We start from the raw sequence: 24,108 nt of genomic DNA, 5'->3' as shown, positions 1-24,108 counted from the left end.
AGAAATGGAGGAGCAGAGGGAGGCAAGTGTTAACACACACAGAGCTGTAAAGGTAGGGGGGGCAAGTTGATAAAGCCGTAAATTCAAAAGCTAATATAATGCTAGGATTGGTAAATAGAGGATCAGAATAGAAACACAATGGGTTAATGGTAAAATATTAGTTAAATCACAATTTTGAGGTTTCGTCCCATTTTAGACATCGGAAGGATGTCAAGGTCATATGGAGGGTGTAGAGGAGATTTTATAGCTCGATACCAATGATGAGAGATTTTACTTTGAAGAACTACCGACAGATTTGGTGCTGTGTTTTCCCAAACAGAGAAGGTTGTGTGGAGATCTGATAAACATTTCTTTAAAATTACAAAAGGATTTTTTAACAACGAGAGGCACATATTTAAGGTCATTACCAATAGTGCAAAGGAAGAGATTAGGAGAGTTTTTTTTCTCTACACAGACATTTGTTAGGACATAGAACTCCTTATCTTAGAAATGTGGTAGAGGTAGAATCCATTGTTAGTTTTTTAAAAGGGAATTAGATAAATATCTGAATGGCATAAATATGAAAGGGTATGGAAAAGGTAGCTGTCTGACCAAACAAATAGCTATTTTAGACAAACCGAAGAAACTCCTTCCTTGCTATAAATTCTTTAGTTTTATGGTTCAAACAGCATTTCAAGGAGGACAATTGATCAAGCGTGAATAAAATTAGATTAAACGTTAAGTAAATCTAGTTGGATGTTTTTCTTGATGTAGTTTTTCTTGGGGTTGCGGGGGAGGGAGTGGGAGAAGGGGATAAATTGGGAGACAAACTTTGCAACATTCTTCCTGGGGAGATTTAATAGGTTGAGAAATGCAGTTGAGTAAAATCCATGTCTCTGGTCTCTGGAAGGGATGAGTTGATGGGCTTTCATGAATTCTTAGGTCAAGAGGCAGTGAGAGAGAACGAGAAATAGAGTGTCTAAGGAGGCCGGCACACTCTGGATTTATATTAGTTCACCTGGTTGATTTTTACTCTGACAAGGAAAGTAAGACTGTAGATTGGATTTTTGAAGTGCAGAGTTATTATGCTTTAGTTATCGGAGGTTCAAGAACTGCAATTCAGTTTACTCCATCCCTCCCTCTTGAGGAATGAGTATGTCGGTGTTTTTATAACACAAATCCCTTTACGACAAACAACACAGAGAAAGCCAGTGTACTTCCAATACAGGTAGATACCTTTTATAGATGTTTTCTCATCTCTCGAGTCTTCTGTCGCTGTCAGACTTGCAGCAACTTCTTACCGTTCGAAAGTGTAATTATTTCGTACAATTGGCAAAACAGAACTCGGAATGCTGTACAGTACTTTGCTTTTCGATTCCCGTTCTGCTTCTGAATGGCCGGTTTAGTCTGTGAGATGCTCTCTGATATCATCTTTTATACTGAAGCTCTAAGTAATGATTCCCTACCATCTCCCTACCTCTCTGACCTACCCTTCTCGCAGCGAACGCATTATCCTACTTGAAGAGTGCTACATAAATGCAAGCCGCTGTTAGACTGCAGTTATAAACCCATCAGCTGAACATATTACAGCTTCAAGCAACAGCTTTGACTTTGAAAGCATAAGACTGCGGTATTTTCATTTTTCTAAACCAAATATCTTGTGTTTATTGCCCGAGATTTCATTCTGCTCTTGGCTTGAAAGAACAATAGAATGCAAAAAACATTTGTGTGTGCCCGCCCGCTACAAAATCAGTTGTCTCATGTGTTTCCCACACAGTTACACCGGTGTGTTTGCTCTGGCCCTGTCGTGGAGAAACTGATTAATTTAATTCAGCATTTGTAGTAGATTGAAGGGTTGTCAATCACTTACTGTTATCTTTTCTTTCTAGACCTTGGTCCTAGACATTGCATCTCAGCTGTTATTTTTCTCCCTCCGGTTGCATTGTCTGATAGTATTTCGATCGATTGGTTCTCTTATTGTCGACAACTATTCTTGAGGACATTTAGTACTGTAGTATCAACCCAAGCATACAGATAACTGAATACCTATATTACCGTATTAATTAAAAAGAAAACAAGTTGGCCTCTGCTTTATTCCTTGTCCACTTCATTTTCTTTCGCCAGGAATCCATTACATCTTTTAAGCGAGAACTAGGTAAACATCTGGAAAAGGAAATGCTTAAAGGGAAATGGGGAAACAGCTGGTCTCTTATCCAGAAGCTGGCACAAACACGATGGGCTGAATGGCATTCTTCTGCAATAAAGAAATACTATGATTTATCCTCAGTTCTTTATTTTTTTTCTGTTCTACATAAAGTAACCAAGTCTCTTCTACTTTAAGACCTTTTGCAAACCCGTTCTCTTCCTTGGAGGCTCCCCTCTCTATTTTGGTGCTTGAGGGTCGGCAGTAAAACTACTTGAAAGGCTCATTTGTTCAGCTAATAAGAGGTCAGCAAGGCCATTTCAATTGAGAAATTCTAAAATAAACTCTTCTCCTCCTGGGTACATTAATGGGCCAGAAAGTAAGACAAAGTGCAAAGTCCATTTGTGGAGTTTCCAATAGAACTTGGGCAGCACCACCAATAATAATACTACTTTCCACACGGGGAGGACATCTCAGGATTTACTATAAAGTGTAGTGACTGATACAGTAAATGTTTGAAGGTGGCAGGACAGGTAGATAAAGCTGTTAAAAAGGCATACAGAAAACTAGCTTTATAAATAGGGACATAGAATACAAAAGTCGGGAAGTTATGATTGAACCTTTATAAACACTGGTTAGGCCTCAGCAAGAGACTGGGTTCAGTTCTGGACCCCACAATTTAGGAAAGATGTCAAGGCATTGGAGGGTCAAATGAGATTTACCAGAATGGTGAGGGACTTCAGTTATCAGGAGAGGCTACAGAAGCTCGGATTATTCTCCTCTGAGCAGAGAAGATTAAGAGGAGACTAAATAGAAGTTTTCAAAATTATGAGGGGATTCGATAGGTTGAATAAGGAGAAACTATTCCCACTCAGTAACCCGAGGACACCGATTTGAAAAAGTTGTCAAAAGAAAGAGGAGAAATGTTTTCACACAGCGAGTTGTTTGGATCTGGAATGCATTGACTAAAAGGCTGGTGGAAGCCGATTCAATAACAACTTTTAAGAGAGAAGTAGATAATTATTTGGGAGGACAAGTTTGCAGGATTATGGGGAGAGAGCGGGGGAGTGGGATTGATTTGGATAGCTCTTTTCAAAGAGCCGGCACAGGCATGATGGACCGAATGACTTCCTTCTGTGCTGTATAATTCTATGATTCTATGACTGTGTAATTTGTAAGCGAACTTGGCAGACAATTTGCACCCAGGAACGTTCACACAGACAGCCAACGTGCGAGTGCGAGTGCACGGTACCACAGTCAACCAAAGAAAAGGATGCGTCAATAAAGCAGCTTCACAGGAAACTGTCAAAAAAATCTCATAGAAGGCATTTGTAGCAATTGACATGATTGACAGCAAGTTCGCTCCTCCATTTTCTAGACACACAGAATGTCAGGTTCTATTCATTTGATATCAAATGCTGAATTTTACTGGCGGGGACCTCTAACCCGATCTTTCTGTGCTCGCAGCTCAGCGAGTCCGTCCACAAAAACCTACGATCCAGATTACTGACTAGATTATTGAACGGCATTCAATCCGATTGCAAATACCAAAGGTGAAACGCAGCTCACGTCAAAATGAACACAGGATGAATCTCACCCATGACTGAATACAAGTGACAGCGCAGATATGTCACAGACCCCGATCGCAGCGGAGGAAGCAGTAACGAACTGGAAATGTGGTGGGAGAGAGAAAAAAATATTCGCAAAGAAAACGCACCAGACGTACAATTTTTTTTTTTTTTGGGGGGTGTATTTTTAAAATTCTGCAATCAAAAAAACACAATCTGACAGAAGGCATCTATATACAACAGCAGTTTTTTTTCGTTTTTTTTTTGGTATGATACAGCATTTAGTACAACCGTTGACAATCTGCAAAAAACGTGGTTGTCAGACAGAAGCAGACTTCCTCAGGCAAGAAGACAGCTAAGGCACAATTTCTGTTTGTAATTCTGCTAAAAGAAGGGCAAGTGGGTGCAAAAACAGGTAGTGCAAGATTTGCTGAATTATAACATTCTACAGACAGGAATTTCTTTCACTGGCTTTTTGAACGTGGAGTTAAATGGGTCAATTTTAAACAAACAAATAAAAATATTTTATTACTTTAAATAAATAACAAAATATCTACATCTTGTAATGTGCTGTATATTGGAACAAATCTTACTTTCATTGTGTATATATATATATATACATACACACATTGTTAAATTTCAGCTTACTTTTTTTTTACACAAGCATTGTTTTTAATATGCATATTATTCTCCATAACAAAATAGCCTTTTATTCCTGAAAATCAGTCTTTTTAAAACAAGGAGAGGGGGTAATCTCAATCATTTGTCAATGGTTTGCTCAACCAGTGAGGTGAAGAAATTAAGCCAATACCGGGACATTCCGACATCCACACATTTGGCGACGTTTAACAGTTGTTTCCTTAAATAATACAAAGACCCTTAAGGTTGCGTTCGGGTAACAATCGATCTAATTGTGACTGAACAAAAGTCTGTCAAACAAACACATGAAAATTTACAAATACGGCGCAGTGAACAGCACCTAAATGTTCGGCTCTGTCATCAGAGGCTTCTGTACAGTATCTTGCAGTTGACATGGCAAGGTTGGTCAATTCTGTTGAGCTATGACAACAAGGAACAGTTTGCATAGATCATACATTCAGCTCAGGTGAAATAGGCTCAAAGACAGTTCTGGTACCTGCAATGTCATGCTCCCCTACACAGTGAGATAGCACCTTTGGCAACACCCCCGAGCTCAGAAGGGAAGGCATTGAGCTAATAACTTTAAGATGATTGTTATTTGGCCGTCGACAAGCAGATAGAATTTTTATGGGGCACAGGGGCAGATCGGTGAATTTCTCCCATTAAATAGAAAACAACTGGTTGACAAGCTTGGGATGAGGTTGCTGGGGAGATGCATTGAGCTGTGAAATGTACTTGTCCAACTCAGGCATTTGGCTCACCGCGTTCAGATAAGCTGTCCCCCGTTGTGCAAGTACATGACGCACGTCTCTCAATGGCTTGAACTCCCAGCCCCTAAGCCTCGGGATAGGCAGTTTGCTCTAGAGTGGTGAGGTTATAAAACGTTGCGTCAGGTCAGTATTCAACCCTCGGCAGGCGGGAATGCTTGAAGCTAAAATAAGAAACGGTCGCCTTTTGTTGGTAAAGATCAATTAGCTGCATTTCCAAGCCTTTTTTTCCCCTCTCGCACAGTTCGTCATCGGCGCAGCCGTAATATGTGTTTATACATATTAACCGTCCACCTGAACAGAGAGGTTTAACGTCTCCACCAGAAGGATGGCCTTTCCAACAATGCAGTGCTCCCCCAGCATTGCAATGGATGGTCAGCTCATACTGTGAGCTCCAAGCGCCTGATGCGGGATTTGAACCCACAAACGTCTGACCTAGAGGCAAAAGGGCTGCCCACTCAGCTGGGCTTTGTTGTGTACTTCTGTAACCGCGGGTGGCACTGTATTTCAGAACAAGGATAAGCCCTTCTGATCCCGAAATTGTTGTTCCTCTGAATGCCAAACCATAACCTGATTCCTTCATTTGATTTGACCTTGGTGGGAACTATGGAAACAGCAGATCACCTTTCACTCCAGATCGCCTGTAATAGAGAACTCTTAGGAAGGAGTGGTTCGACCATCCTAACAAGTGTTTTCCATCATAGTATTTAACATTTATGATAAAATTAGTAATATCCTACAAACAAAAAAAACAATCAAGTACCATAATTATTGTGTTTCTTTTATCATTTGTTTCAAAGTCTACAGCCAATTATAGGACGCTCTGCCCATACAGGTTTTATTAGGACGTAAGTGATGAGAGCAGTGAGATTCAACAGGATCAGTATCAAAAACCGCCAAAGGCTGATCCTGAGAAGTTGCATTCGACGGAGACGGGCACTCTCAGAACAGGGAGACTTCAGCTGAGAAATTCTTGGAAGAAAAATGAGATTTAGGGAACATTTGATCTGAAATTACTTTTCGACAGAAATACCGCTAGGATCGCTGACCGACTTTATTCCTTCAAGTTAAAATTGGGGATGAGTGGAGTGTAGTTCGTGGTAGGTGGGTGGGGGGGGGAAAGGAAAAGGATTGGGGGGGGGGGGCCTTATGTTCAGGGTGTTGTCTTGAGTGAGCAAATTCGTCCTAAGGGATAAAGTAAATAGGAGCGGGTACTGGCAGGACTGCCCTGATGTAACAGGGGAAGCAATTCAGACATATAGAGGGGCTTTACTTGCAGAGAACAAAGAGATGCTTATGGCACAGAACAATTACCAAACCCTGGAAAATTCAATACAATTAGCAACCCCCAGTCTGTCCCTATTCGAATCAAAGAATGACTGCCACACAAATCGCAGGAAGGGACAAGAAGAGATGGCATCATAAGTGATGTCTTAATAGTAATCGACACATTGCAATGTTTCATTACAGAATCCGCATTTTCAGCCCCACTTAATAATGGACCGTTGGGTTAATACAGTATTAGTAATCCTTGCATTTGATGCAGCGTCTTATCACATCCAAACCCCCTCAAAGCGCTTCACAGAGGTGTCTGTAAAGCGCAGGGATTCTTTGAAGTCAAGACATTTGGTTTTGTTCTGTGTTGAAAGTGCCATACACTGTATAGATTTCTTTTTTTTTTGCAAATACTGGACACGATGAGCTATTTCTCTAAAAACAAAACGTGGCATCGCAGAGGATTCGAATTCAAAAAGGTATCAAAATACAATCTAAAATTCTGCCCGTAATAAACACAAGCAATTACTTGGGGGTGGGGTTGCTAATATATTGAGGATTTAGTCTTTTTTTTAAACATGTCGTTTTCTAAGTACTTTGTTGAGATCTGACTGCAAAATAATACTCAGAACAGATCAACCTCTGCTGCGTACTTGAAATAGTTAGTGCCAATAGCACTGGGGTTTTTTTTTTAGCAAAGTGCATCACGACCCATTTCAGGTGGTTGTCTCTCCTTTGTACAGTAGGTGCAATAAGTATCCTCAGATTTAAATAGTCCTGTTGACGTACCCTTTAAAAATTCTACAGACCTCTATGCTAGGTACAGAAAGAGAAGGCAGGATGTTTGGGTGCATGCCTTTGTTAATAAAGGCAGATTAGTAATTGGATTATAGTGAGAACAACAAGCTGCAAAAGCAGCATCTACACATTAGTCACTGACTAAAACGGTTTAAATAAATAACGAGTGCTAAATTTTCCTTCTAAATGTTCACCATGTTGACGCGATGGCCCCTTGGGCATTGCCAGCACAGCTGACAATGCTGCTCTGTGAATATCACGGCCTTTTGAATTGAAATGCACCTGCTCTAGTTTAGCCACAGTTCTGTGAAGGCGCTTTTTTTTTTGGAACTGCTGCTAAGAACTAAAAATAAGAGCCAGCCGCAGCCACTCGAGCCCCACCAGCCAGCAGTTTTTTGTGTCTTACGAACGTCTCGGGGGTGGGGGGGGGTGTGTATTAGGTGCTACCTCAAACGGCCGTCGGGTTTGACGGGACCCAGTTCCGATTTGGGGTCGGGGCTGAGCGAACTCCAGGTAGTCTGGCTGCAGGTCTGCGTGACTGGGCAGGAGGTGGGGCCACTGGCGCATATGTCCACAGCTGACCACAAGCTGTTCACCATGGAATCCACCCAATTCTCCAGCTGGGAGCCCGTGAGTCCTGCTTTGTGTTTGGCCTCTTCCACTTGGCCTGGGTTGATATGTATGTTCAAGGCGTTGTTCAGTGCCTGGAAGCTCTGCTCCATGTACGCATTCTTGGGTGGACCGCTGTGCAACTTAAGTGCTTCCTCTGGGAAACAGAGAGAAAACGGAGAGGGGGTTCACCAAGACATCTGCAAACAGTTATTTCGACAGCGCTGCTTGAAAGGGATTCAGAATGTACAGTACATTAAATGCTTTAGTAACACAACAAGAGGCGTTTGACGACTCTTGCACTTAAAATAACTCGTCGTCACGTCAAGATTTCTGTTCACCTGCTCTAGGAAGCTGCAGTTCAAGGAAACCTTTTGCCACGCGCAACCCCAGGACACTGAACCCCACTCAGGTCCAGGCTTGCTATGATTCCAGTTATTACTGGGAAGTACAGCAGGTCAGCTCCTGAGATCACCCATCTGTTTGGGTTTGCACGTTATTGAGTTAACACGGGAACCGTTAACTAACAATCGTACATTTCGGCTGCTTGTTTTACTGAAAAGTAATGGAGATTCTTATCAAAGTGAAAATGCAGTTTGCTAAGGGTTTGGGGTTCTGCTGTGTTGGTGAGATCTGTTATTCCACCAGCTGGTCAGTCAAACGTAGACCTTTAAAACCAAACTGCCTCAATGCAAAACGCTCCAACCTTTCTGCCGTATCCTTTGTCTACTGTGCTCTGCAACCACCCGCCCCGCTCACCCATCCCCTTCACCCCCCACCCCCACCAACTTCACTGCTCTCCTCCCCCAGGCCACTGCGTATTTCTCTCCGTTCCCATAGTGCTAATGCCGGCATCAAGTTTCAGGCTCTCCCACTACTGCCTTTTGAACCGCTGGTCATTTTTCAGACACTCACTCACACAACTGTGCTGCATTCCTACTCGAACCTTTCTAACCTAACATTAATAATCTCTTCCCCTCCCCCCACCCTCTTTCTGAACCTGCCAGACCCTCCCTCTCAAGTGCGTGCACTAGATGGCAGTGCAATACAGGAGAGAGTAAGCTGCAAGCTTGGGTTGGGAATGGAGTCCGTGTTTTCCTTGGGAGCCGTTGCTTTTGGCACTGATCGCAAGGCGAAAGAGCTGGACACTTTGGGATCTCAGCTTCCGGTCAAATCTGAATATTGTGATCGATTCTGACAATGTAATAATAATAATTATAATCCTCGCATCACGTCTTCGAGACGTGTCACAGCGCTTCACAGAATATACCATAAAGTGAATTGACCCGAATATTTTGTGGGCGAAACTCCTGCAGCTTTTTCTGGAGTTAGTCTCAGTCGGTTGCAGAATTGCCTATGGATCAGAGGGTGCTCATTCCTGAGCCCCCCCCCCCCACGCTAGGATTCGAGCTCACAAATTGGGGCTGAAATGCGGCGCAATATTGGGGGTGCGCTGCACTGGTAGAGGTGCCGTCCTAAACGGGTGAGATATTAAAATGGGCGGTGGGCGGATTGGTCCTTTATCGCGTTGGTGTTTGTGGGTTATTTGCTGGTGCAGATTCCCTACTACATTTGCCGATCTTGCAAGTCCCCACTCTTCTAAGTACTTAATTCTGTGAAGTGCTTTGAGATACCTTGACAACGCTGTATCACTGACTTACTAATACAGCCGATCTTTGGGGACACACGAGCTCGACCTAAGGCAAAGTTTAGCTGCTCATCTACGGTCACCTCAATATAGACCGGAGCGAGAAATAAAATCCCGCTGACAAAACGTGGAGCCTGGTTTTAAACTGCTGGGATTTAGGGATAATAACCCGAGTTATCATTAAAAATCTAACGATTCTGCAGCTGCAAAATTAAAGTTACAACCGATTCTGAACTTTAACTCTCTCTTCTTTGGCTTCTAAACTTGAAACATTCTCTACAAAGAAGCCAATCCCTCTCGCCTGCAGTCTTGACCCCGTTGGCTGATATTTCATCTCTGCCAACAACTATTTTGTTCTCCGCCACCTGTGCTGATTTCTGCAGCTTCAAAGCTTTGGGTGATTGAAACAGCGAAGCCAAATAAATTAGCTGTGTTACACTCTGGGCTCAAATTGACAACCGTGAAGCAGAAAAGATAAACAAGGCTACCTTTAAAAGTCAAATAAGGCAGGCGAGATTATAAATAGCATTTGTGAAACGAGCTGGGATTGTTATTCAATAATGCAGCAGTTCGTACCAAGCAAACGAAAACGGTTCATTCAATAAATGTTTTTTTTTTAAAACACACACAAAAAAAACCTCATTTGCGCTGCGCGACAGAAGCATCTGTTGGATCCTTGTCTTCGAGTCGGAACATTTCAAAGCAAACAACGAAGGTTAGTGAAACAATTCAGCTGTGTCTCCCTCTCGCCATTCAGCAAGTGTCTAGCATTCAGATTATATCGGGCTCTGAAATCCCGCTGTATCTGAGCCTCTCACGCCACTTTGCTTTAAGTTTTCTTTTAAGATCACCCGAAACTGCAGAACATTTCTGAACACCATCCGAATTCGAAAACGAAAGTTCATTTCAACAACTGGGAAAAAATCCGGTTTCTAAACGGTGGTTGAATTCATCCTCCACACCCCCCACCCCTCACCCCCACCCCCACCCCACCCACACACAATTCTGGGCAATCTTGCATCTTAAGACAAAATGGTCTTACAAAGTGGCTTTGACCAGGCGGAAGTTCAGGAGTTACTTTGTTCAATACAATAGCATTTACGTTTATACAGAGCCTTTCGGGTCGGGAGGATGTCTCGAAGCACCTGACTTGCTAAAGTTCAGGTATCTGTTGCTCATTAGAAGGTATGGCTTTGCTGCCTCTCTGCAGATAATTTGGTTGATTACACGTGGCGCAGTTTTCCGATAATAGGGAAACTGCCATTAGAAGCATTTACTTCCCTCCACACGAGGGAAATGCAAATGCACGTTGTTGGTGGTGTTGTTGACGTCTTTACGCTTAGGGTTGCTGCCCAATATTAAGCACTGGGTGTGATCAATGTTGCCTTACACCATTGTCTTAACCTCCACCTCAAACAGCTCCCTTACAGCACACTGAGGCTCTTCCCAGTGCTCCTTAAGCTTTTCTGAGACAGGAAGACAATGTGTGGAGTTGAGCCTTCGTCTGCGTCTTATTCTAAACGCTGCACCGTCTGCAAGGCAGCAAGTCTCCTCGCTCTCACACACGCATACACGCGCGCGCACACACAGCGCCACCGGGCTGAGTAGCGTGGTTAGATGTTAACAGGCCACCACTCACCCTGTCTGATCGGCTGCCTGTTTGAGAAGGTCAGTGGAGCCACCAGGAACCTTGTCTCAGCCACGGGAGCCCAGCGGTGCAGCATCTTAACCGTCCAGAGCCCTGGGCGCAGAGGCAGGTTGAGGGGAGGCTTGTAATGCGTGAACTCCGCCCCCGACTCGATCTGAATGTCGTAGGTCGCCGCGATGACGTTCACGGGGTCGATCCACACCACCGTGACCGTGGCATTGGGCCCCTTGCCCCACTTCTGCATGGCGATGGGCTCGTCCATGGGCCCGATGAGGCCGCCAAAGTTCCGGAATATTCTCTCTTTGGCGTCCCACTCCGTGCCGATCTGAAACGGTACGTGAAATGGTGAGAGGGGGCAAGTGGCTTGAGGGAGAAGCGAGTCAAAACACCTTGGCGCGTGGCGAGGCCAATGGTACGTGTCTCCCCAACAACAGCTTGTCTTTACGTAGCGCACCTCACGCAGGGCAGCGTCCAGAGACAGCAGCGGAACATGACTCTGAGCCAGGGGTGGAGGGGTGCCGGGGGTGGGGCGAGACGACCATACGCACGGTTGAATGGGAAGGTCTTCAGGCGTGACCTGAAGACGGGGAAGGAAGGGGCAAGGAAGGCGGAGTGAGAGTGTTCCGCAGTTTCCTTTTTAAGCTTTCGCCTTAAATGTAACTCGTTTAAATTATTCGGTTTCTGCTGCCTCGATTCTTCTGAACAGTGCTCTTTCGACTGCCAACTCGCTGATGATTGTCTACCTTCCCGCAACCCCCCACCCCACCCACTGGGACATTGACTGGGACCAGCCACAGACACGTCAGCATCTGGCCACGGCAACTTCGGCCGTCAGGGGCAACCCAGGCGCCCTCACACATTAACAACCCGCGCGTCAAGCGGAAACTTCACAGAGCTTTTACTAATTGTGGAAAAGTTGGAAAGCTTTGCGACATGCTCCCAGGTTGTAGGGCTGCGGATCAGTGAGCAACGGGTTCAAACCACACGATAACCAGGACTTGGAACTCTCCTGGTCTCGGCTGATAGTCCAGTGTAGTGCTGGGGGTGGGGGTGGGCGGGGGGAGAGAGAGAGAGAGAGAAAGCTCTGCATTGCTGGAGGTTCCGTCCTTCGGAGGGATGACACGTTAAACTAAGGTCCCGTCTGCCTGTTTAAGTAGACATTAATGATCCCACGCGCTGCTCGAAATTAGAAATTTTGGCTCTCACTTTGCTGCTGATGTGAAACAGCGAGATATTCTTACATTCTTGCACGCAGGGACAGGCGATCACAGGAGGTGGAAAAAAAGCTGCCAAGGAAGGAGTGGGTTTAAGCTGAGCCATCTCCCACTGGCAGTTAAGGGCTTACAGCTGTTTACTATAAAATCCAACCAGCCAATTTTTTTCCCCCCGCAGATTCAAAAGATGTCAGGCAATTGTACTTTNAAAAAAAATGTAATTGAAAAGGAACAAGCTAATAAGAGGGAGCTTTAAAACATTACTGCTCCAACAATGCGGTTTGGCTGTCCTGTCACCAAAAGGTGTCCGAAACCCCATTCAACACCGCCTAAAGAACTACCAGGTGAAAAGGGTCCTGCCCGCTTATTGGGCAACTTTCTCACCGCCTCACGATCCACACACAGGGAAGAAAGAGACTTTTCTGTTTTATCTGTGTGCGATGGCGTGCCAAAATGCAAGAGCTCGAAGAATTTGCGTTTAAACGGTGTCGGCCCTGCTCGGTGGAGAGCTCGCTCGCTCGCTCGTCCGTCCGCGAGACAGCGGGTTGTGGGTTTAAGCCGTTATAGGATTAGACGTTGAACTGAGATCCCATCTGCCTGTTCAGTTGGACGGTAAAGACTCCATGGAACTATTCCAAAATTTAAGGGAGTTTTTCCCAATGTCCTAGCCAACAATCCTACAGATACAATTAATCACTTATTGCGCAAATTGGCTGCTGTTTTCGGCTACAAAATACACAGCCGTTCCACTTTACAGCGAATCCTGCGAGGTGCTTTGAGATGTCTCCCCTCACGCTCTCCCCCACGAAAGACGCGTTACGAAATGCAGGGATTGATATACTTTTTTAAAGTCAGCGGCACAATTTCTTGAAGGCAAGGAGCAATTAATTATTCCGTGCACTTTGGCCAAATTCCACGCACGCCAGCAACTTCTGCGGGCGCTTAGAAACAAATTCGTAGATTGGCACCGATTCGCAGGTCCCGCTGGGCAGGCACTTTAATGGCAATTTCCACACTCCCTTTTGTACTCACTCCTGCGGCGCAATGCTTCACGTTTCCACAATGAAAGAGGGAAAGCCGCCTGTGATTGTGGCTGGTTATTTTCCCAAGCGCTGTGGATATATCTGCAGGCTGGCTGCAGTGAGTAGCGCTGTTCAAGGTGATAGCCCCAGCAGGTGTGTGTAAAGGCTGGTGTGGCTCTGTCTCGTAACTGCGCCCATTCTGACTCAGCGCAGAGTAAGGAGACATGTGGCTTCCCTCAAAATTCGGACTTGTTGGCAGTCTGAAAGGCAGCGGTTTCAAACAGGATTCCTCAATTAAGCCCTCTGAGTGGGATCTCCTTCCGAGTTTCTCTGTGCATGTGTGTGCTTTTCTCCTGGTGTCCTGGCCGACAATTATCCCCCTCCCACCCCCAGATAAAATTACTTCTGTGTTATTTCGGCTTCACGTGGGCTTGAACCGCAACTGGAGTGAAGGTAACACCCAAAGTCTTCAATCGGAAACTTAAGTTTTGCCAGAGAACCCTGGGCTGCGAAAGTGCGGAGTGCAAATTAAATTTGTTGAATCAAATCAAATCGAAATTAATTTTGAAAGTCCCGGATGGCAACTTCAGCAGTTTGATAACACAGAACAAATAATCCTAATAATAATAATAATAAACATCATAATAATAATGCATCTAATAAAATAATTATTGCACTTGATATAGCGGGAGGTGTCTCAAATTGCTCCACAGGGTTCACTGTAAAGTGTATTGGATGTATAACGTGTAGTCAATGAGGCAGCCGATTTGTGCAGAGAAAGGCAGGTAAGGAAGACAAGATGGTTTCAGCCTCGTTTTCTTTACCTCAGCAAACTGCAGCCGTGTGAAGTCGCTGGACGGATTCGAAATCTTAAACATCTTTCTGGGCATCACCCAAGTCTCCAGCGTTTCCAGTTTGCTTGTAGCCAGGTTTGTCGCATGGTGTCTCACCAGATAGCCCTGAAAACGGTCAGCGTAGAAGTAGAAGTGAACAGAGACTGGGTGACCCATAGGGTAATATCTAGAAAAAACAGTAAATTGGGAGAGAAGGAGAGAAAAACAAAGGTTAACTACGAAAGAATGCGGCAGACGGATTTTTTTTATGAGTGTAAACGGCAAAATGTTGTGTTTCCAAAGAGTGGTTCCTAACACATTCAGGACTTGAGCGCACAGACCCCGAGTGCAATGGAAAAGCCACGAAGCTTGTTAGAAGCTGCTTCTAAAGAAAGGAAAACCCCTTTGTTCTACCTCTTTATCGTTAACCGGTTCCAGCTACGATGGCACGTAAACGGCTCGGACTTTGACTTAGGAAGCTCTGCAGAGAACAGCCGGGCCAAGCGAAGGGTGTGGGAAATCCACTGTTGTCATGCCTTATTCATTCAAATTGGGCCCCAGCGCTCTGAGATGCCGAGTGGGATGAAAGGCGTTACAGAAATGCAAGTCGTTGTTGTTGTTGCCCCCCCCCCCACCTCCGGCCCGCACATCATCGAGTACCGGGAAGTGAATTTTGTCTCGTCACAAGTCAGAATTGTGCTTTTTTTTGTCCGAAGCCAGAAATCCTAGGTAATGAGAATTTGAATTAAAGCAATAAATTAAAGACACATGTAGACAGCACCAATTCCCTGGCTCTGGGGAGAAATGAGCTGATGAGCTCCATCGATTTCAAACTGAAGTGCAATTTAAACGCACTGTGCACGAGATTAAATCAAAGGCTGTCCACAATAACCAATGCCCCACTGTTTTTTTTAAAGCAGTGAGAAGGTGATTTTTTTTTCCCCGGATGGGAGGATTTGCTGCTTAAACTAAAAGGATTTCATTTATTGTGAGAGTAAGTGAGCGGGCAAACAATCTACTAGATTGTTGTAACAAAAGCAGCCTGAAAAAACAGCTGACGTTCGCTCTCTCTCCCTCGCTATCTCTCTCTCTCCCTTCCCATCACAACTCAAATAATGGACAGATCGAGTGGCAATAATGTCCAGGATTGCACTTTCTAGGCCAAAAGTATAAACACTCACAAGGTTTGCAGAGTATCAGATATCACTGCTGGATGGACTGAACAGCAGTGCAGGAAAGGACAGGTAAATGAGCCTAATGATTGCCACATGTCTGTACAGGTCTCATCTTTCTAATCTTGCAATCGTCTCTATACAAGACCAAGGGGTTTAGTAGAACTTTAACTGTATAAAAGTTGGATTCCAATTTTACAATCACCAAGGCACCAAATTTCATTCTGGCTACCAGTTATCATGGCCGTGAGCCAGCCTAGTGTTCCCTCCACCAGCTGCTGTGTGTGTGACGCGTTAAAACGCTCCTCTTCGACCGAGCCTTCAGAGCCTAAACTCCCTGCCCTCCACCCTCCCAGCGCCTTCGGTCACCCTCCTACCCCGACCCCTCCTGATCTCAACCCCCAGCTCGAGTACAAATCCCTGACTGTCCATCTACGATCTCTCTGGAAATATCCGTGATCTCTGTTAATTACAATTCAGTGGAGAACCACCGACTCATTCAATCTTCATAATTACAACATAAGCCTTGGAACTGTGACTTCTCTATGAGAAGGTACTCGATCCTGGAGTGTTAATATTGTCTGGGCAGGTGCCTGAGCTGAGTCAAGACAGTCGAGAAGATCTTGACCGTGCTCAGGGCACTGAGTTTGTGACAGAGAATCAAACCATTAAAACGTTTGGGATTAGCTGGAAAATGAACTGAAGGCAGCACGTTATGGTGGTGGGGAGTCTGTCAGTTGCTATGAAACAGTCTGAGCTCTGGTTACTAAGCGTGAGACAGCCCAGAGTGTGCTGGGCTCTCCTATTAGCTAGACACCAAGTGGCGATCAGAATCGTCACACGTTCAAAACAAAATATACAGTCAATTCACCTTACAGTGTATTCTGTGAAGCGCTTTGAGTCTCGAAGACGTGATAAGGCCCTGTATCAAATGCAAGGATTATTATTATTATCATCATCACTGATACCTGCAGTTGACCTCTTTGTTAGTGTGGCTGGAGGCTACTGTTCGCTTGAGGCCGAGGCGAGCGAAGGAGTGATACATGGTCAGAGCGATGTCGCTGGTGCTGTGGACACCGTCCGGCTCGTCGTACGCGTTTTCCCAGTAGGCTTTGAGGGCCGTGGTGCCGGCCGGGTAATTGCCGAACAGGTAGAAGTCCAGCTGGCCGACGATCTCCTGGTTGACCGCAGCCTCGAACTTGCGAGCAAAGAAAGTCGGTCTTGCAGTTTGCTGTGTGGACGAGGAGAAATCGTTACTATAACATCTCTGGACAGTGGCAAATTTTGCGTTCCGCTAGTCACCAGGAAAGGATTAGGTGAGCAAACACAATGGGTGCATATTACTAAATACAGTAGTATTGGGTAATATGCTTTACTGTATAAGATATATTTACCATCAACTAAATATACGGTGTACCATCACACACCATGCATATCCTTGCCAATAACTAAGAACTTTATCCTTGCCAATAACTAAGAACGTTTACCAGCTTGCAATGAGCAACAGGAGTTTTTGTGGTTGATTTAATATTTTAAGATTTCATATTTTATATTTTTAAGCAGTTAAAAGTTTGTTATAGGCCCCCTCACCCCCCCACCAACCCCCCCACCCCCACATATTTTCCCTCCTGAATTTCCCACAATTAGCTGTAAACTATCCTTAACTAAAGTGGAAGTGTTTGTCACAGTTGTGCTGAAATCTTGATTTCTCAATGGGAAGCAGATGGATTGCCAATGCAAAACGATTGGTATAGGATTATTATTTGTGGCACTTCTCTCGCTGATAGTTCCTCAATTTCTGTTGTGCAATGGTTGCAGGCACGTCACTGTCAACTCAACGCAGATTAAAACAGCTACGTTTTTCTCTTCCATTGGGTACAGAACGGAAATGAGAGCACGTCCTTACAGAAATCCAGGAGGTCCTGAGGACCCTCTTGCTCTCGTTGGTGACTAGTTTCATACTGAGCTAGTTTTGATTTGGGCCAATTGGATGTTTAACACACGTGGAAATCCATCACCATGCTTAAGGTATATACAAATGAATGCATGCTACCTACGCATCAAAATGTCTTTTTGTCTGGAATAAAGTGTGCATTCTCTTACTAGAGGGGCATACCCTGCTTACATTATCCTGGAAGGTATTAGGTGCAGGCTGGCAATAGCTGAGACAAAGATTAAGGACATAAGAGAGTACGATGGGGTAACTGCTGGTGTTTAAGCAGCTAAAACCACGCCTTTGTGAACACTGTCTGTCTATAGACTCGGCTGGTTCAGGAACTCTACTACTAAGGTCGCCACAGAGGATCGACTTAATTGCGATCTTCCTTTGCTAGGCATGTCAACTTGAACCACCTCAGTTCCAAAGAGACCCTATTTATCTCTTTCCCCTCTCCGCCGATGCTAAACTATACAGGGCCACTGTTTCATGTTTAAAGCTAAAACAAAAACCCCACAAAAATAAATTGGTTTACATCGTCACACATATGATTCCTCCTGGAAGCCCAGAGTGATGAGTACAAACTTGATCCAAGGGTTACCTAAGCAACAAACTAGTTGAATTTGCACTCACTGGGTCACCTCTGGTTTCCCCGAAGGGCAACAGTTCACCAATTACAGCCCAGAGAATGCAGTTGGTATGGTTTTACTAGACCCTTAAGCTAAAGGAAATGCTTCCACTCATCTTTGTGACAAGAGTAACTCACAGTCTCAGTTTCCTGCCGAGACTGTTAGTCACTGAAGCCGAAGTCCTGCTGGTACCAATTAGCTGGCAAGAGTGAAAGTTATTTACTAATGAGCTGGATCTTCAACCAGTCAACATCCGCTTTTTGGTGGGGAGGTGGTGGAGGTTGAAGAGAGAGAGAGGTAATAAATATTCTGATAACAACTATACAACCATTCCTTAGTTAAAATTATAGTGAAGCTGCACACATGGAATAACTCTACAAAGGATTAGGAAGGCCTGTTGCAACATTATTGCGCTTGTAAACACAGAACCAATGAACTTCAGTCCACAGCACTCTGCCCCACATTAGCTTTTCATACGTCCTGTAAACAAAATGGTCCCGTCCGCCCTTGGGGATCTTTAAAGTCTATTTGAAAAGAGAATGAAGTTTCTCCTGGTGCCCTGGCCATCAACACCAAACATAAAATTGTTCATTCCCTCGATGACTGTTTGTGGGATGCTGCTGTGCGCACATTGACTGCAGGGTTCGCCTGCAAATACACAGTCACTGCACTTTACAGTAAAAGCCCTGTGGAGAGCTTGGAGATATTTTGCCATTACAGGCACCATATCAACATATATAACATACTCAGAGCCGAAAAAAATCGTATAGCTATAAAGGACAGACTTCGCTGGCAAGAAGATTAGATTGGAATAAAAAAAACAAACGACCATAGTCATCAACCTCTGAAACAATACACAGGTTTTGTTGTAAAATACCTAATGCTAATTCTGGGAGAACTGCGACTTATCTTCCTGTCTGAGTATTGGATTTAGTGTTGTGTACATACAGTAAAACATTCTGGCATCTGAAACACAAATCCAGCAGCCTATTTCGCTGTCTCTGATCCAAGCCCATGTTTGACTGGACCATCTCCACGTTGGATCGCTTTATCAAACTTCAGATCCTTTGCTTGAATAACAAACGGCCGTGTTTGTTGGTAACTGTGAACCCACCTGGAAACGATGGAAATCCTGCGGTTTGAAGTCATTGGGGGAGCAGCCACACCAGTCTACGATGTGCTTGTACTGACATTTACAGCCCAGTTTCCGGTTCCAGTTGGTAATCCGCAGGTTATTGTCCACCATGGTGTCACACATGTGGCTGTTCTCCAACACGGTGTGAAAGAAGGACTGTAACAGAGAGGTAAAATGAGACATTAGCAAAGTGAAAGACTTCAGCCGCAATGCAAAAACCTACTTTATAGCATCTTTATAGCCAATAATATCCAGCATTTTTGAGATGCGAGCGAAAGGACTATACAAACGTTAAACAAAACAGCTTTGCAGCACTTTGATATTTGGTGGTTTCAAGGCAGTAAGTGATGCATAAAGACAGCCCTCAAACAGATGGTCTGCCTATGTTTAAACTATGACCACTTAGAAAGTCCATCCATCATTTTCCAGCAGTCATCCTTATTTAAGGCAAGATGGCAGCTGTAGTGGAAGAACTTTAATTACTTTTGATTCATGCAGTTGCGATGCCTACATGACTGCACATCAACCGGAGATCAGGTCACAGAGCAGCGAGTCCAACTTCTGATCAATCTCCTTCTTATTGAGTTTAATGGAACATGCAGCGTGGTTACACCAAAATTGCTAGTATTGGATCATATTAAACCGTATTAGCTGTCAGTCTTCAAATACTGACCAAAGCTTTTTCAAATAACTCTGAGATCTATGTTTAAATTACATGCTAGATGACCCCTAAATAATGCACCCAACCCCTCTTTGAAATCAAATGACAGGCCAGTGAGTATGGAGTTTACACATGAACAGCCTTGGCTAAACTCAAGCAAACACAGATTTTCACCCGAGCGAACAGAACATAGCCAATTATCTATTGCCTATTGTGTTCTTTATTAATGGACCATAAGTGCGAAGCGAGATAATGGCATGGAGGTAAGAATCAAATAGTAATTTACGACAGGAAAGGCGTAAATAAATATTTTGTGAAATGCATGTGGATAACGAGCCTGCCCACTTCTGAAGCCAGTTGATCGGCTGTGCGCCTAAGTTCTCAGGATTAACCTGGCACCTACAGTGAGCTGCCACGTTTTGGCTAACGCTTAGCTTGGACCAGATTCACATTGGGTGAGAAATTCCATCCTGGTCTAGTGTTACTCTTTTATTAGCATTTCGTCCACGAAATTTCAGTCAATCCACTTTACAGAGTATCTCCCGAAGCGCTTTGAGACATCTCAAGGACGTGATGAGGCGCTATCACAAATGCAGGGATAACTATTATTATCATTATTATTATTATCCAGAATTTAGCGACTTCTTAGATATAATCTTCATTTTGAAATCGGGCTTTCTCCTAAGTTCTTTTAACAGAGTGGGACCTTCTCCTTCTACCTCCCTCTCCAGCCTGCCTTTGGCAGACCAGAGCCTCGGTCAGCAGTTTCACTACAGTAATGTGTCCAAAGAGGAAGCAGCCAAATAAGCTGGTGCCTCATTACGCATTAATGGCACAATGTGTTAGCAATTGTACTTTTCTTCCGTAAGTCTTACTCAAGTTATGCAAAAAAACGTGAAACGCAATTCATTTCAGTTTCAGCTTGGAAGTTTTGACCTCTGCAGGGCGCACGTCTGTCTTCAGCACAGTTTCCAGCTTATGTGGCAGTGAAAATGTTGATAAACAGATGTGTAGAGCTTATGTTTCCCCTGTTTTTATGCTTTAGAAGATAGTGTCCCCCCCAAGCACCTCCCTCCCTCCCCCTATATGCTTAACCTTTGCCTTCATTTATGATTTAAAAACAGCCTTAAAAGAGGCAATGCCTTTACCTTTACTTTGTCGTGCATGATAATTTCCTTTGCGTATTCCTTCTTTAAGCCTTTAAGAGGTGTGAGAAGGCGACATTTTTCTTCTCTCCCCCCTCCCCCAACAAACATTGTGTGACACAGAGGCAATTGTATTGAAGGAAAGGGCCCCAAGTCTGCTTAAAGAAGGAATCCGCAAAGGAAATTATAGACAAGTGGGAACGAAAAGGGAGATGATACTTAAAGGCATCAGCATAAATGAATAACAAAATCTCATTCGTGACAAGTACAATCTGCCGGAGGTGCCCGAGAACCTGGTGAATCGCTATAACGTGAACTTGTATGATAGTAGAAAAAAATCAATGCTGATAAAGCAAAATCAGACTTTGCGGCACTTATTTAGTCCGGTTAACACTGCAGGTGAACACCACCAGACGTGGCCCTTTCAAAGAGAACGCAAAGCCTGAATATTCTCCAGCACAAACGGCAACTGCGTAGGATTGGAAAGTCTACCGTGTTTGAATGTAGCAATGACTACCCAAGCCAGGTCTTTTTATCACATTGGAGATGAGGGGTCAGCGGTGATTCTGCAATGATTGTATCAACCCCGGCCGGGGTTTTAATGAAGTGGGAGGGAATCCCATTCCAGGCACAGACGGCAGGGGCGGGGGCGAAAGAGATGACAGCTTTGACATAAAGCGTACGCTTACAGTAATTCAAATTTCTGAGGTTACATTAAATTACAAGTGGTTGTCAGAAAACCACCACGGTTTCATGACACGCCTTCGAGAGAAAAGCAGAAGTGATACCAGGAGCGCAGTTACTTCAGGAGCTTGTCGTTTCAACATGAAACTGGAACAATGTTGAGATGCTCTCTGGGAAACCAAAAAAAACAACGTCCTTTTTCTGTGACTGTGCTCACTGGAGACATTTGACAAGCCTCAAAAAAAAACACACACACACCACCCACAAAAAGCATCAAGGCTTTGAAGTAAAACATTAGCCCAGTATTTAAACGCGGCATTTAAGAAAAAAACTGCTGCGGGGTTGAAAGAGTGAAAAGCAGCAGGTCCTTTTGGAATGCATTTACCCAGGGATTTAATCTGTTTAAACACCGAGCCTTTGGGGAGTGAAACAGAAGTGTGCAAAATATTCCGGGGCCTTGGCAAAAATTCAAAGGATTTATCCAATTAGATACGCGAATGAGCTTGGTCTTTTCACAGTCATTTTTTTAAAAAATGCAACTATTTCTACATTGAATTGGAGGTAGGAAACGCTACTCTCTTTAAACACGCCTCTGGGGCCCACTTGCTTTTGGAAATCCGTTCATTTGGCATCCTTACACGATCCGAACCTCTAAGAGGGAGCCAGGTGCACTGCCCAAGGAACAGGCACTACGCTTGATGTTGGCCAAAAGGGCCGAGATTTAGTCCTATTCGTCCCGAGAATGGGCCGAGCTATTGAACCGGGTTGAAGCACGGCAGACGTTTGCCTACGAAGTACACAGTCGTTGTACCTCGGCTGGCAGCAGGGTGTAGGCGTAAAACCGCTTCATGTGGCTCACAAGCTCATCTTCCGAGTACGTCACGTATTCCATAAACTTCCTGTTGAGGAGGAACCAGTCCGAGCCACCGTCCACCGTGACCCCCTCCGGGATTTTACGGTCTCCAAGCCGCCACATGTGCGTGTCGCACTCGAAGAAAATCCGGTCCAAGCCTTGCTTGCGGATGAACCTGAGGGCAGAGCAGAAAGGTTACCGGGTTGAAGGATCGAGCTTGGCAGCGATCGGAGAGCTACGTACGGGCGCCGCGCTACAAGTCGGGACGCAGCAAGGCGACAGAGAAACGTTCTGATCTGGTGAGTTAATCGACTCGGCTCCTGGGGCAGCTCAACGATGCAATTGGTGTCCCCTGGATTTCAGCTGCAAATGAAATTTTAATGAACGCAAGAGGAAAAAAATAAAAAGAGCCGTTTGTCTTCTTCGCTAAGTGCATCAGAAGCTACGAAAGACATACGTTGAACCCACATTTTTCTCAGTAAAGCCACATCGGAGGTAAATGCCCGACAATTCGGGAGATTAACGGGGGAAGGACACCAATCTGGAGTTCACGGGATTATTGCACAATATGTGAAAAAAAAAGGAACCACAGCAAGCCTCGCTTGTTTCAATGCAACGTGAATCATATCCTTTGGAAAGTTTCTTGTGTAGTTACAATCGGAACCAACTGTGCCCCTTCTACAGGACGGGGACATTTCCAAGATTGTCTCACTTTCAAAACAATGTGTCTCCCTCCCTCTCTGGTGTTATGCTGCTGCGTTTCACCCACAAAATACACGGTTAATTCACTTGACCGTATATTCTGTGAAGCGCTTTGAGACATCTCAACGATGTGATAAGGCGCTGTGTCAAATTCAAGGATTATCATTATTATTATTATTTAGTAGGGTAAAAGTTTACACCATTGTTTGTGTTCTCAAACAGCTTTATAACCCCATTCAACACAAACTTAATCGGAACTGCAGAGTTTTGCTTTGTCAGTGACTTACCTTTTCTGATGGCAATTCTCGGTCTCACAACTAATGAATTTTTTTTAAAACTGATTAACGAAGCTTTCCCTCCTGCAGTCCTATTCTTGCTTTTGTATTGGATCCCAAAAATGGGCTGAGCTTCCAGTATGACAAACATTTGCTGATTTTTGCCACAGTCCCTGCACTTTGCAGTGACTCCTGTGAAGCGGTTTGAAACATCTCCCTGGCGTGAAAGTTGCTAGACCAAATGCAAGGATTATTATTATTATTATTATTCCCAAATCACCAGCCTTTCGTCAGAGAAAAACTATTTATTATTGGTATACCAGTGGGTTTTTTTACAGACTCTAATTACGCACAGTTATGGGTGCTTTCTTCTCTCTCCGCCCTACTCTCATAAATGCTAACCTTTGCCTTCCTGTTCCAGCCAGCCTGGTTAATAAAAATGAAAACCATGGGAGCCTGGTGCCAGCTGGTAATCTGTTAGGCTTTTTTGAAGCCTATTTTCACTAGTTTTTGTACGTTTCTCAGACACGACGTACTGAAAGCTTGCGAGGTTTCGAACGCTGCAATCCGCAGTTTTCGTGTCCAGCCTGACTCACAGTGATTCTCTAAAACTAAAAGGTATTTTTAAAAGCATCTCTTTCGTGTGCGGTAGTTTCAGCCGCGTTAAAATAAAAGATAGGGTCACGGCCTAGATTTGATGCAGGGAGAATATTTCCACTGGTGAGAGAGACTGTGTCGGTTACGAACAGCTGAGGAGATCTCAGGAGCACCGC

General features: G+C 44.4%; 1 protein-coding gene across 1 annotated transcript in view; it reads right to left on the bottom strand.

Annotated features, from left to right (window-relative positions):
* Nucleotides 1-6,238: 6,238 nt before the first annotated feature.
* Nucleotides 6,239-24,108, bottom strand: part of xylt1 (xylosyltransferase I) — a 93,696-nt gene continuing 75,826 nt past the window's right edge. The window contains exons 6-11 of the mRNA XM_042341062.1: nucleotides 22,317-22,533; nucleotides 18,995-19,171; nucleotides 16,284-16,546; nucleotides 14,135-14,330; nucleotides 11,066-11,399; nucleotides 6,239-7,935 (exon numbers count right to left, since the gene is read on the bottom strand). Coding sequence (XP_042196996.1) covers nucleotides 7,613-7,935; nucleotides 11,066-11,399; nucleotides 14,135-14,330; nucleotides 16,284-16,546; nucleotides 18,995-19,171; nucleotides 22,317-22,533 — 1,510 coding nt within the window. The 3' untranslated portion in view covers nucleotides 6,239-7,612. The remainder of the gene's footprint in view (nucleotides 7,936-11,065; nucleotides 11,400-14,134; nucleotides 14,331-16,283; nucleotides 16,547-18,994; nucleotides 19,172-22,316; nucleotides 22,534-24,108) is intronic.

The sequence above is a fragment of the Callorhinchus milii genome, unplaced genomic scaffold (assembly GCF_018977255.1).
Source record: "Callorhinchus milii isolate IMCB2004 unplaced genomic scaffold, IMCB_Cmil_1.0 Scaffold16, whole genome shotgun sequence".
NCBI classification, from domain to species: Eukaryota; Metazoa; Chordata; class Chondrichthyes; order Chimaeriformes; family Callorhinchidae; genus Callorhinchus; species Callorhinchus milii.
Note: the sequence above shows the minus strand (reverse complement) of the source record. Positions and strands in the feature narration are given on the sequence as shown.